Source organism: Colius striatus, chromosome 3 (genome assembly GCF_028858725.1).
Source record: "Colius striatus isolate bColStr4 chromosome 3, bColStr4.1.hap1, whole genome shotgun sequence".
NCBI lineage: Eukaryota > Metazoa > Chordata > Aves > Coliiformes > Coliidae > Colius > Colius striatus.
The window spans coordinates 18,794,214-18,808,214 of NC_084761.1; the positions used below are offsets into that span (position 1 = coordinate 18,794,214).

General features: G+C 40.7%; 1 protein-coding gene across 6 annotated transcripts in view; it reads left to right on the top strand.

Moving 5' to 3' along the window:
* Positions 1 to 125: 125 nt before the first annotated feature.
* The window catches only part of UNKL (unk like zinc finger), a 57,499-nt gene continuing 43,623 nt past the window's right edge, over positions 126 to 14,001 (top strand). For 4 of the 6 annotated variants that reach the window (XR_009818411.1, XM_061992228.1, XM_061992229.1 and 1 more), the window contains exons 1-3: positions 126 to 206; positions 2,074 to 2,283; positions 12,794 to 12,970. Coding sequence is in view for 4 of the 6 variants with exons in the window: in XM_061992228.1 (XP_061848212.1) it covers positions 127 to 206; positions 2,074 to 2,283; positions 12,794 to 12,970 (467 nt within the window). In the remaining 2 variants the exon portion in view is untranslated. Of the gene's footprint in view, positions 207 to 2,073; positions 2,284 to 12,793; positions 12,971 to 13,537; positions 13,709 to 14,001 lie in introns of those variants that run through there. The other 2 variants (XM_061992230.1, XM_061992233.1) reach the window with 2 other exon arrangements.

Genomic DNA, 14,001 nt, shown 5'->3' on the forward strand with positions numbered 1-14,001 from the left:
CTGGCGGCTGCCGGCGCCGAGCGGCGGCCGTGCGCGCGCGCCGTGCGGGGGCGCGGCGCGGGGCGGGGCGGGGGCCGGGCCGGGCCGGGCCAGGCCGCGCCTGCGCTGTGCGGGCCGCTGAGGAAGATGCCGTCGGTTTCGAAAGCGGTGTCGCGAGGCGGCGGGTCCGGCGGCTCCCCGCAGACCGAGCAGCCGACGCATTATACGTAGGTACCGCGTCCCGGAGGCTCCCCGGGCCCCAGCGCTGCGCGGGGCGGGCCTCGGCACCCCGGGCGGAGAGCCCGGCCGTGTGTCAGGCCTGCGCGGCGCGGCCTCCCTCCCTCCCTCCCGGGCTGGCGGCGGGTCTGTGAGGAGACTGGCCGCCCGCCTCCGGCCTCCCTTCTCAGGCGCCGCGGAGAGAAGCTGCGTTTGTCGCTGGCCAGGCGGCGACGGCCCGGCCCAGGCACGGCGGTCGGGCGCGCCGTTCCCCGCGCCTCGGCGTCCGGTGCCGCGATCGTGCCTCCCTGGTCCGCGCCATGGCCCGCCGGCATCCGCCGGCATGCCGAGCACCGCGGCACCCTCTCGCCCTCCGAGACCAGTCGCTCGCATCGCAGCGGTTCCTCTGCTTCTGAGACTGCTGTTGCGTGGCCAGCCTCAGCTCTAGTCCTTCGGACGCTTCCCTGACAATTTTTGCAGACTTTCCCGAGCTGAGAGACAACTCAGATGTGCTCGCCATCCTCTCTGCAAGCCTATTCGTTTTGTTCCGATATAGGTCTATAAAGTCCTCGCAGCCCTCTAGCCTGCCTCATGTAGGACCATGTGCTCCCCACAAATGGACAATAATTTATCCCTTAATCGTGGCATTCCTTCACTCCCATCCCCCATATCATCATTTCTATAACGTCATATTTCCAGCCCTGGGACCACAACAATGTAGCCCCTTAACGAGGTACTGGGACAGGCCGTTGTACAGCCCTTAAGGTCCAAAAACTCTATTCTCTCTTTTTTTTTTTTCCCCTGTCATTTTTTTTCCTCTCATTTCCTTGCAATTTTGGATAGCTTGGAGATTCTTCTCTAAACCTAAAGAATGCTTCATAACTCTGTGTCACGATGTCCCTCATATGCCAGGTTAAGCAACTGATACTGGAAAGATGCCCTTTTCTCTAATTCTTTCCTTTCCCGGTATTTTCAATTCTGCTTGTAGCCTGTTACATATCCTGCACCCTTTTAGAGAACTCTGGGAGCTCTAAGGTTCTTCTGCAAAACCCCCTTAGTCTGCATATATTCCATAACTTTAGTAACATAATGAATTTGATAAATTGGCTTATAGATACATACACTGAGACAGGAAGCAGCGCTGTCTTGCATCTTGACAACTGCTACAGTAGTGCCCTGTCTGGTGTGATGCTCATAGCCTGTGGAAAGAAGTATCAGACTACTTCTTAACTAGCTTCTAGGTCCCACATGCAAATGAAAGATTGTCTTTCTAACACCTAAGTGACCTTCAAAGACCTCTGACTGTCTCAACACAAGCATAATAGTCACTAAAATAAGTTTAAGTGCTCTCATAGCTCCTGACAACGTTCATACAGCTTTTTTAAGCCTCTGGCTTTCTATATAATGTATCCACATTCTGAGTACATTGTGATTAAGGACAAATATTTAAATTAGACATGGTATTTAACCAAAATAGCCATTGTAGGACTATTTTGTGTGGTAGCAAGCAATATGAATGCTCACTCAAGTAAATTGTCGGATTTAAAATCTCTGTTTTGTGGTTACTTAGGACAATACTCTAAATACTTTGCTTTTTAAATGAATGTATTTATCTGATTTTTAGTTTAGTTACAAAACAGTGTAATTTGCCAGGTATTCCACTGTGTTTTGTTAGTAACGCGTCTGTCGTAAAACGTTGAAATCACTTGTGTTCAACAGCTTAAGAGTAAATTGTGCATAGGAACTAAAACTGTATGCAGGTACATTTGTACATTTTTTTTTCACAGACTATGTGCACTGAATTGTCAAGTGCCCTGTTAATACTGTAAAACTGTGCCTCCAATAAGATAAACTTGTAACACAGTTTAATTTTTTTAGGTATCTAAAGGAATTTAGGACAGAGCAGTGCCCCCTATTTTTGCAGCACAAGTGTACCCAGCACAGACCATTTACCTGTTTTCATTGGCATTTCCTAAATCAGCGTCGTCGTAGACCTATACGAAGGCGTGATGGGACTTTTAACTACAGTCCAGATGTTTATTGTACAAAATATGATGAGACTACAGGAATCTGCCCAGATGGAGATGAGTAAGTGTTTTCTTTCAGTCCTAGGTGTTTATAGTATTATCAATGACATTAAGGAAAGATGCTAATTGCTCCTTAGCAAAAATGATCGATAGAATCCTGCTGCAGTTTATTTGAAAACAGATTTCTGTAAGTGATTTGTCAGTTTTTGGCACATATACTTTTATGTAAGCATGTATTCTTTAGGCTGTCGTAGACTTAGAACTATGGCTTTGCATTGTGATGATATTTAAAGCATAACATAAGAATCTGCTTTTCTGCCAGTCCTGTTCCTGCACGTTTGTGCTGGTATTGCTGCTGCACCATTTTTTCTTTTTTCAGTTGTGCTTCCCTTTTCTCCTGACACCTTTGAAACTGAACAGTAGGTACAAACCCTACTGCATAGAGGTGGCTTCAAGATTTTAAACTTGTGTAAGTTTTCTGAAGATTGATGGGTAGTAGAGGAGAATTACTGCAGTTTTATGATGCTTCCAGTAAGAAAAAGCAAAGGGACTAGTTCAGTGTTAGCTGTCTGGCTAGCCTGTTAGTGTTTGCATTTCCATGGACACCTAAAGGCTACAGAGGGTCTTCAGTGAATTTTGGGAGGGGTGGAGGCTTTGTGTAGATGAGAATGAGCAAATGGCAGGCAGGCACATATGAAGGAGCTAGCTTGTATTGTGACCATGTGTCAAAAGGAATTACCTTCATTAAAATAATTGATCTTCAAATTGTGTTGGTTACTGTAGTACAGCACACGTCGCAGATCAGATATCTTTTGTGTAAGAGGCTGTAGTTACAGAAAAGAAAAGTGGATTTTCCTCAAAGGCTTCACAAACTAAATGACAGACATAAGAGAAGGTAAAAACGGGAAATGCACTAGGCACTGTGCCGAGATTGAGTACCATGCCTCAGCAGTGTAAACAGCAAAAAATGTAACTGCATGTTGACTGAAAAGAGAACAATGAGTTACCTTTTCAGATGTGTGTAAAGCACTGCTGCTGACATGGGACAGCATGGGCAGTTCTGTAAAAAATCAACAAACGTGGATAATAGATGCTCACATCATGGATTGGGTGGGGACAAAACCTGACCTTTCATTATTGAGTGATAGATACTGATAATAAAGGAGAAGAAAGAGAGCAATGTTTTAAAAGGGTATTAGCTGGGCAAGATTGAATTGTTAGAAGCAGATAAGAGGAGATGTTTCAATAACTGAGAGGTGAGATGAAACCTTTTTGCCACAATTGGATTGGTTGTCCCCTACAGTTGCTGAAGATTGCTCTCTGGTTAGGAGCCTAAATGGCAAACAGGGTAATTATATTGTCTGGCATAATGGAATTACAGAGGACTTGACACAGAAAAGACTAGTAGTGAGACTCTTACCTCCGTTTTGGCATGTCACACTTACAGTTTGAATGAAATGGATAGGTTTAGGAGTTATCAGCAAGGAGGTGGTGGTTCTCAAGTTTGTGTTTTATGTAAAGATAGATGTGTAAGGCTAAGAGCAAGTGCAAAGGCCTCTGAGGTACTCTGAGTCTCTTCACCAGAGGCGTAAGAGAATGCTGAAGTTGGAAGATGTGCTGCAGGAGAGATTGACAGAAAAATATGGGCATAACTGAATTCTCATAAACAAAGGAAAACAATGTTTCAGGGAAAGAAAAAATCAAGTAAAGCAGGCAGCAAATTAGGGAGATTAAGATAGATGTGAGTCAGGCAGTAAATTAGGGAAATTAAGATGGATGTGAGTAGACAAAATGGAATCTGATTTCTTTGAACTCACTTGTAAGGCGAGATTATTTGAGACATTTGTGAGAGAAGTTTCAGCTGAAGTGTAGAGACCTTATTTTAAATCTGATTCTGAAAACTGGTGGCTAGAAATGACACTTAACAGTTGTAAGTTGATAACTGATTGAAGTTAAGGTAGACAACAAAAGGCATGCAGGGAAAATAACTGGGAAAGACAAGAGAAGTCAAAGGTAACTTTCTTCAAGATAGACAACGCCAGTGTAGTGGCAGGAGAGAAAAATGGAGGAAAGCTCCAACATTTCTGAGGACATGCTTATAGTGTGGCAGCATTCCTGCTTCAGAACTCAGCAAAAGAAGGTTTTTGTTTTGACCCTGTTTTGTTTTCTGCCTAAAATGTAGCCTTTTATGTAAAGCAACTTTAAATTCTTACCAAAATAGGTTATAAACCGTAGTGCTAGGACACCTTCATTTTAAGCTATCTGTGACAACACATTGGTACTGTTTTGCCTCTGTGTCTCTCTTTCCCACTCATCTGATTACATAGTTAGGTTAATGCAGTTTGTGAGCTGATTGAGAGCTAGTGAGAATGGTAGAGTGAGGCCACCCATAACTGATCTCAGGAACGTGCTTTCAAGAGAGTTTAAACAGAAATTGTTGGCTTTACCAAGACTTTACTGTGAAATTTCTTTCCAAAGTTCAACTTGACGTGAAAGTAAGCCCCAAATTTTAAAGCTGTTTAGAAACGGCCTTTTCTAAGGGTAGCAAATTAAACCAATCTGTTCTAATGAAAGACTTGTGAGGAACTAGATTTCCTGCAGAGTTAGAGGCATGTATTTTGAGCTGAATAGTGTTCCTTTCAATTTCACAAGTGAGGGTAGAAGTGATTTTTTTTTTTAATCTGGTGTGTTTTTCAGACACTGTAGTCAAATGATGTCAGATTCTAAAAGAGGAGATTATTTTGGATATGTTGGTATCTGTAAGGTAAGACTGCTCTGTGAGCGAATTAATTATGGAAGCCTACTACAGAGAGCACTTAAAGTACTCGTAGGAAAAAATATGTCAGTGCCTCAAGGTTGAACAGAGATAGAACTATGTAGCTGTTTTCATACACTTAAGAACATCTAGCATTACCCTTTCAGCTGGAACTGTTTTATTCTTTAAGGATATCTTTGGATTGTTTATGATGTGAATTGTGTGAAAAGGAATTTCAGTAATCAGTTAACCTTGTAAGATTTCGTGAATGTATGCTCTGTTTCATGGCTAATACATCTACCTACTTTGAACAATGTAATGGCAGTTTTACTTTGTGAGATCTGGATGCAGAAAACAAATCTTATTTCATCAGTTCAATGTTACAGTGTTACATCAGGACTTAAAAATACAGAGTAATGTTCTTTACCGATTCACGATTACTAAGTTAGGATTCAGTACAGTTATTTTAAGCTGGGAGATGGCTGGAGAAATATGGGCCATGAAATAGATTTGTTATTCTGCCTGGGAACATCATTTCCCCCACCTCATCCCAGATAAAAACTTTTTTCCTTCAAACCTGGTGCTTTGCCCTGTATATCAGGGATTGTTTTCCACCGTGCTTTGAGTCTTCCCCACAGCAGGGCAGGAATCTCAAGAATGTCTGATAGGTGCCCTTGAGACCATCACAGTCCTATGTTATCTAAATAAAGATGCTCTACTTATCAAGCACACAGGACTAAACAGTAATTATCATGATATACGTGGTTGGTTGGCAGCCCAGCTGCAAGTCACTTGAGCATGTTTACAACTCTCCTCCCCAATCTTCCGTTATTTTCCTACATTCCACCCCCTCGCTCAAGAGACCACTTCTACTGGCGCTGGCAAAGCTGGAGGTGTTCATTTGCATTTGTGGGCTGTAAGGCATACCAATTTAAAGAGGCATGCAATAAACACATCTAGAAAGAAAGAATGAACATATCTACAATAATGCTTTGAATCAGGTGTTCCATACATGCTGTTGGGGAGCTAAAACCGATCAGACACCATCAGTAAATTATTTCATGTCGTGTATTAAGTGCTGGAGATATTGAACGTAGTTCTGTACGCCATCCGATTCATCAGTTAGATTGAAGCAACCAATGTCTTCACAATCAAAGCGGCGTTTATGGTGTCAAAGGGTGAAATAGTCCACTGTCAAATCAATTTTGTAATGTTTGTTGATGTACACCTGTTACCTACTTGGGAAAAAAAAAGCCCCAAACCACCCCAAACAATGACAAATATTAATGTCAAAATCACTTAACATGGTGTAATTCTGTAATACAGCTACTGGGATTGGCATGCCAATGAAACGTATTGTTGAAAGATCTGCAGTTGTTAAACCTTCAATATAAAAGGCAGATGAGTTAGGAGGAGGTTAATCAAATTAAATATTTACATACTGAAATGCAGAAATATGTGCAGTGTACGTGCTTGTAGCACAAGATTGCAAAGTGTGATGAGCCAACTTGTTATATGGGAGGAAAACAGGAGTATCATCTCCTTCCAGTCATACATATGCTGTTGCTCCAGCTCTTTCAGCTAATATTGCTCCAGGTTTGACAGCCTGTTGTGGGGAAGTTGCCCACGCAGATTAAAGAGCTATGGGTGTGCTTTTTCAGATTGGGCTTCAGTTTGATGTTGGGTTTGTGACACCAGTAATAGTGCTCCAACACTCTCTTCTAGATGAGGCACAAGTGTTTGTCAAAGTTACCTTTAATAGAAAATCTCGAGAATCTGTTTTCAACAAAGGATGTTAAATGTGAGGAAAAGTTGGGGTACAGAACCATATGGCATTCTCAGGGGTTACTACATGAATCTTTATGTCAGACTAATAGGTTGTGGTCCCATTGTACAATCTATTGGTGTAAACAATTCCATTTCCCATGTAGTTAAGATTTTAGAGGATGTACCACCTGGAAGAATTTCAGTCCTCACCATGTTTTGCACCAGAGGTGTTGCAATATAATGATAAGGTGTTAGACTGTGTATGTTCCAGGTGTTGATTTAAAAAAACTCTGTTAGTAAGATGTGGACTCCAAGGTTGTAAAGTTTTTGTGCTGGTTAGTTTTCTTAATTGTTCCTTCAGCACCGCATTCATTCTTTCAATGAAGCTGTTAGCTTAGGGATGGTAAACAATGTGGAATATCCAATCTGTCCCTAGCCCTTGAGCCCAGTCTTGGACACCATGTCCACATAACGTTCCTTGGTCACTTTGTATATGGTAAGGAGATCTGTATTGGTAAGTTGTTCTAGTGTTTCAATTGTGTTAGGTTGATACTTGGTGGATTCAGCCAAAACCAGTCCTAACACTGCATCTGCAGCAGTGAATACTTACTGCCACTCCCTGATACGGTTAGGGGGTCCATACAATCAACCTGTCAGGTATTCAAGGCCCATTGATCACATTTATCAATCCCCATGGCCTATATAATGCCCTTAAATGTAGCTGTGTGCAAGTTGTACAGTTACATGCACATGCTGAGTAAATACGTAGTGGTGAAGGGATTTGATTGTGAGTAATGTCCCATGCACATGCAGCATGAGGTGATTGATGTCCAAAAGATACGTGTGCATTTATAGCTTGAGCATGTGCCTTGGCAGAGGTCACATTGTCTAGTTCCCTATTATTTTGCAACTCAAGTGAATCGTCTTTTTGATGGACTGAGACATGCCTTACGTTTAAAGGAGAACTTTAAACCAGTTACCAGATTTGCTGCCATGTTTCTATTCCCCATGTAGAGTATCTTTGTACATACCAATCCTCCTGGGCCTGATGGGGTACCACATTGTGAGTCTTGTATACAACCCAACTATCAGTATATAAATAACATACCTTCCCCTCCAGGACAGCAGGAGATGCTGCAGTCAGTTCAGCCCACTGACTAGATGCCTGTAAGCCTGTTTGCCATAATGTAATTCCTGGTAATGGATCATGTGCAACTGCCCTCCGTTGTCTTTCACAGAATCTTAAGGGTTGGAAGGGACATCCAATTGCTGTGTATGTTGATGCCCTTCATTTTCTTTGTGCAGTTACTGTGTATGTTGCACTTCCATTGGTTAAACGGGCATCTTTTCTTGTGTTCTTCTATTAACTTATCGTAACGGGGAGCCTCCTCCACGTGAGATTTGGGACCATCTCCAAGGGGAAGAGTTTCTCCTAGTGTGGGGATATGATTAAATGATACAATTTCTACAAGAGTGGCATGTGGAGTGGCTATATATGGTTTTCCTGGCAGAAATTGTTGTAAATAATGTTTACATTTCCAATGTGTGGCTGCCTGAGCTACCCCTGCATATCCCCTAATGGAATCACCAGAAACCCGGCCAGAAATAGGTACAGTTACACTGTCTTGGCCCATGATTCTTTTAGTTTCCTGGAGTGCCCAAATTCCAACTAAAATTTGTTTTTCTATCAGGATGTAGTGTGTAGCAGAGCCTTGTAATACCTTGGACCAAAATCCTACAGATTCTTCTTGATTTTTCATCCCAGTCATCTGCCCCCACAAGGCTGTATCATCTAAAATTGTTACTTGTACTTCAAAAGCATATCCTTCCCTAGGAGAGTAAAGTTGCACATGCTCAACCAAAGCATTGTTGCAGGCATAAAAGGCTTCCTGTTGAAGTTTGGTCCACTGCCAAACAACCTTCTTTCTAGTTAATTTCTGAAGAGGAGTTATTAATATCGCCAGATGTGGGATAAAAGTTATTCAACACCCTAAATGTCACCAGAATGTCTGTAGCTGTTTCACTGTGGTTGATACAGGAAATGGCTGGACTGTTTGCTGTACTTTATTTGGTGTCTGTCCATGCCAGACTATTCATAAAAATTGCACAGTAGTACTTGGGCCCTGTGTTTTCTTTGGATTACTTGTCCAGCCTTGATCCTGTAAATGTTCTTTTAGCAATTCAGCAGCTGTTTCAAAATCCTTCTTGTGAGTCTGGCAGAATCAATGTAATAGTCTACAGTGGCAGTATTGGACCATAGTGCTACATCATCTGCTGTCATTTGGTGGCAAATGGCATGGCATTTGCTTTTGTAAGGTAACCTTAGCTTAGAGGGTGGGGGTGAGACTCCCCCCAAGTCCACAGATATGTGATATGGATTCTTTATTATCAATATCACTATGTAATACAGTAACCTCATCTCCGGTATCCACGAGAGCTAACACTTGTAAAATCCCCCTCAGACCACCACTGATAATTTTAAAGGAAGATAAAGGCATCAGTCTCCCTCACAGTGAGTGGTGACGGTGGGAATTTCAGGGGACCCACCAAACCTTTGTGTTATTTTGGCACTTGCCAGGGAGCGTTTTGTGTTAAGGAGCAAGTGGAGTGGAGGGTGTGTATGAAATCGGTGGTGGGGCCACGGTTGGCCAGCTTTTTTACAAAAACACCAACTTTTGCCATTGAGAAAACATTTCTGATGTTGTGATCTCTTCTTCTTCTGATTGTGGTACACCAGCTTGTACAAGATCATTTCATATTTGTTTCCTCGTCACCTGTGATGTAACTTCTTTCAGTTTTGCCAGCTTTCCTTTATTCACCACCTAAACAGATGGCCCCAAAGTTATTTCCCAAATTTCCTTCCAGGTATCTGCTAGGGTGCCTGGATTATCTGTATTATTTGTCACTGCTGGTGTAATCGAGGGGTTTAGTGAGGCAGGTACTCCTTTCAAAAACTGCGGGGTTTTTTTGCCAGCTATGCCAAGTGTGTGAGCTGACACAAGTAGGATGCAAGAGCAGCTACAGAAATACAGATAAAATGCCAAGAGTAGATTTATTTTCATTACCTTGCAAACTGGGAGGTCACTGAAACAGCACCTAGGCAGAGGCACACAAATGGGGGACACAGGAACCGCAGAGCTTGGTCCTGCCAGCAGCAGAGACGAAAAAACCTTCAAACCTGCTGCTTTGCCCTGTATATCAGGGATTGTTTTTCAGACATACTTTTCCACTCTGCTTTGGATCTTTCCCACAGCAGGGCAGGAATCTCAGGAATGTCCAATAGGTGCCCCTGAGTCCATCACAGTCCTGTGTTATCTAAACAGAGATGTTCTACTTATCAAGCACACAAGACTAAACAATAGTTATCATGTTATATGTGGTTTTTGGCTCCCCAGTTGCAAGTCACATGAACATGTTTACAACTCTCCTCTCCAGTCTTCTGTTGAGTAGAATGTATGTTTTGTGCATATTTCAGTGCATTGGCTTAGTTTGATACTACGTGTGAATAAATACTATCTACTATCTAAAAGCTACTTTTGTTAGGGATTTTTACCTTTTTCACTGGTGATCCTATGATGAGCTACAGCTGATCAAGATGACTGTGGTTAATAGCATATGTATTTTTGTATGGATGAAGAACACTCTTTTTTTGTAAAACATGGGTAAAATTGATGCCATTATTTTTGGTCTTTGAAGCGTGCATGCTTTTTAGTCTTTCCAAGTCACCTTTAGAACTAGTTCTTCACAAGTCTTAGACAAAATTCAGATAAGAAACTATCCCCGTCACACTGAGTAGCCTCATTAAAGCATTCTGTTAATTTCTGGAGGAGGACTGACCATGTTACTGGACTCTAGGCAGCAGGAGGAAAGCTGTTTTCAATAACATTCAGATTTCTTTAGCTATTGATGGCACAAATATAGAATCTTAAGGCAAACAAACCTAGGTTTAATTTAGCAGAAGTAAGATTCTAGTGGCATAGTTGTTTTTGTTTTTTCCCAGGTTGTTTTCGGAACCTATGTTGTCTTTTTGTGGGAAAAACTGTGACCTGAGTATTTCTTCTTCTCTCACATTGCATACAAGTTGTGCCTATCTTGTCTGACGTGTCAGTATTCCAATGAATTATCTTTTTTAATCAGTAATTTCAAAATAATTGAAGGTTTTAACTTTTCTTTGGGTTTTTTTACCTCAGTGATAAGGTGACATTGCTAGGGAAAAACTGCAGAAATTTAAGCAAAAATGTTTGCTGTCTGATGAGGAACCATGGACTTAGAGACGAACAATGAGATGTAAATACCCAGACATAGTCTTGCATGAAAGATAAGACGTTTAAATCTTGTTTCCAATAGGACTGAGGAAACTTAAGTAGATGAAAATGGAGGCATGAACTTTATGCATAAGAATATGGCAGAATATTCTCAGCTTTGTGAGACGTGTGTGTATGAATGCAAGCTTAGAGTCTGTAATGAACAGTCTGCTGGGAAAATAGAAATATTTGATACCTGGAAAGATTCTGGTAGTAATGGGACAGTTAGCAATAACAAAGATACAGCCTCAAATTATATTTCCTCTTGTTTAGAGCTCCGTACAGGACTAGTGCTGGCAAAAGTACCTGATTGGCTCTTGTGAGTTTTCTCATTTTTCCGTGTTAGTAGCAATTCTAGCAGAACAGGAGGGCTGCATCAGTGCTATTCACACATCACATGGAATTTCTCACAAAGTTCAACTGAGGTGCTACAGTGGGTCCTGTCTGTCTTTCCAAGTAGAGCCAAGAAACGTGAAAGAACTACTGTCAAATCCTGAGTGTAGACTATGCTCCATCGTACGCTTACAAAATGATTTGTAGCACTGAATTTTGTATACCTAGTCTTCTCACTAATTAGTTCTGTTGGGCTTTAAAGAGATAAGTACAAATCTCTAGTTGCAGCCCGTTTATCTTGTTCAGCAGAATGCTTGTTTTAAATTCCTATGAGGAAGCCACTTGATTCTCAGGAATCATAAACAGTGTCGATTTTGGGAAGTCAGCACAAGCTGCAGGTATTTAGCACAGCAGGAAAAATGTACGATTTTTATATAAATATACCAAACTTGTAAATGTTTGTAAACAATTGACATTTGTTTGATTTCTAAATTACCTTTTTAGAATATAGTAAATAAAGCTTAAGACAGCATAAATTCTTTTGAGTTTTAAGGTATACTTAGTGTTTCTCTATTCTTCCTCTATTCAAAGTAAACTATTTCTGTGTGACTTTTTGTTTGTTGTTCTGTATCACATACTAAGCTTTTTGGTGCAGTGTGTTTTTACTTTGGGACTGGGGAAAGTAGTTTTTAGAGATGAGTATTTTTTTCAAAACTAGCATAGACCAGAATTAATTACATTGAAAGAAACTGGTTTGGGGGGGATTTAAAAATTTATTTACTATTGGTAGTTGGAATTATAATCCATACATGATGCTAGCCATTTTAAAGTACAGACTGCAGCTCAGGTAGTTGTGTCTGAAAAAATGGTTAGTTTATGTACAAAGATATATTGCTGATATAAAAATTATTCTCTTCCTCTTAACAGAAGAATGGCATTAGATTTCCCCTAGGATTGTTCAAGAAGTTCCATGTCTTTAAAGAGCAAAGAGGAAAAAACTTACTGTACTTCAAATACTCCTTGATTTCAGATGACAATAACATTACAAAAAGATCCTCAACGAGTTGTCTCCTACCTTTTAGCCTAGAAAATATTTGTATCAGTATGGAAGATGTCATTCCTTAGCTCAGATGATGTTATTGCTTACACAAATGCTTACTAGATTTATTAGTAATATATTTATGAGACAGGCTGCTAAAAATTCTTATAAGTAACTTTAGCACGGACTAAGGAATAGGTTAATATTTTTTATTTTGAAGCTGATCTGTGATGGGACAATTTTTGTTCAAAATATCCTACAAAGTTACTTGTTATAACTTAATAAGATCTATAGCATGAGTCAAGATTAAGTTATTAAAAAAAAACCCAAACCCTCAAAGCAATGCTCTAACTTTCTTCTTTCTATTATGTAGTTGCCCTTACCTGCATCGAACAACAGGGGATACAGAAAGGAAGTATCACCTCAGATATTACAAGACTGGAACGTGCATTCATGAAACAGATGCCCGGGGTCACTGTGTGAAGAATGGAATTCACTGTGCCTTTGCTCATGGTCCACATGACCTTAGACCACCAGTGTATGATATAAGGTAGTCTTGTTTCAAATTCTTCAGCCTAATTATCAAGAAATACCAGATATGTGTGATCACCACATACTAAAAAATGCAATATGCTTTGCATGAAAAATATACTTGCTTCTGTAATTCTTCTGTAAATATTCCTGTGCATCAAGTCAACAGAAGCACATTGGGAAATAGAAATATTAAGGGTTTGTAACTTGCAATTTCAACAGCCATGTATGTAATTCTTATGACTGATGAAAGACCAGATACTTTGCCTTTTGTCACTTATTCTTTGTATGTTTGCATGTGGTTTTTGCTTTCACAAATTTGTGACATTTTTAAACCTTCTTTAAAGTTCTCACCTTGTATGTTTGATGTTTTACTTACTGTTGTATTTTTTTCATGTATAAGATAATCAAGTTATTGTTCAAAGAAGGTGCTTTGTGAATCAAGGTAGTGGTAGGTATGAGTTTTACCAGTGTCCAACATGGGAGATAAGCATGTTGTTGGCAGGTGTCATAAATGGGTGGAAGGGAGCTCTTGCAACACGAAGTGGTCTGTATATATTTGATAGCAAAGAATACCAATTCCTAGAGAGCCTGGAAGCCTTGGAGGATCGCAAGTGTCTCTTGCTGGATGCTGGAAGAGCATTCTGTGGAAATACCACTATACGCTTGGCCTATTCTTACACTCTTCCCGAGGCATCTGCTATTCACTACTGTTGGAGACAGGATTCCAAGCTAGATGAACCTTTGATCTGAGCTGGTATGCCTACTATCTTACATTTTTACCTTCGTTATTCCTTATTCCCAGCTATTTATTGGGAGATGATAACTCCCTTCACAATAATTTTAACAAAATGAGTGCCTTTTCAATAATTTAATAATTATTTCAATTAATATTTTGCCACAGAATTCACTGCTGCCTTGTGTGGTCATACACTGTTTAGTTACATACAGCTCTTCATTCTGGAGGACTTTCTTCAATTACCTGCTGATCCTCTTCTGCAAGACATCTGTCTGTTTTTGTTTTTCTTCTTTTTTCACTTCCCTCATTTA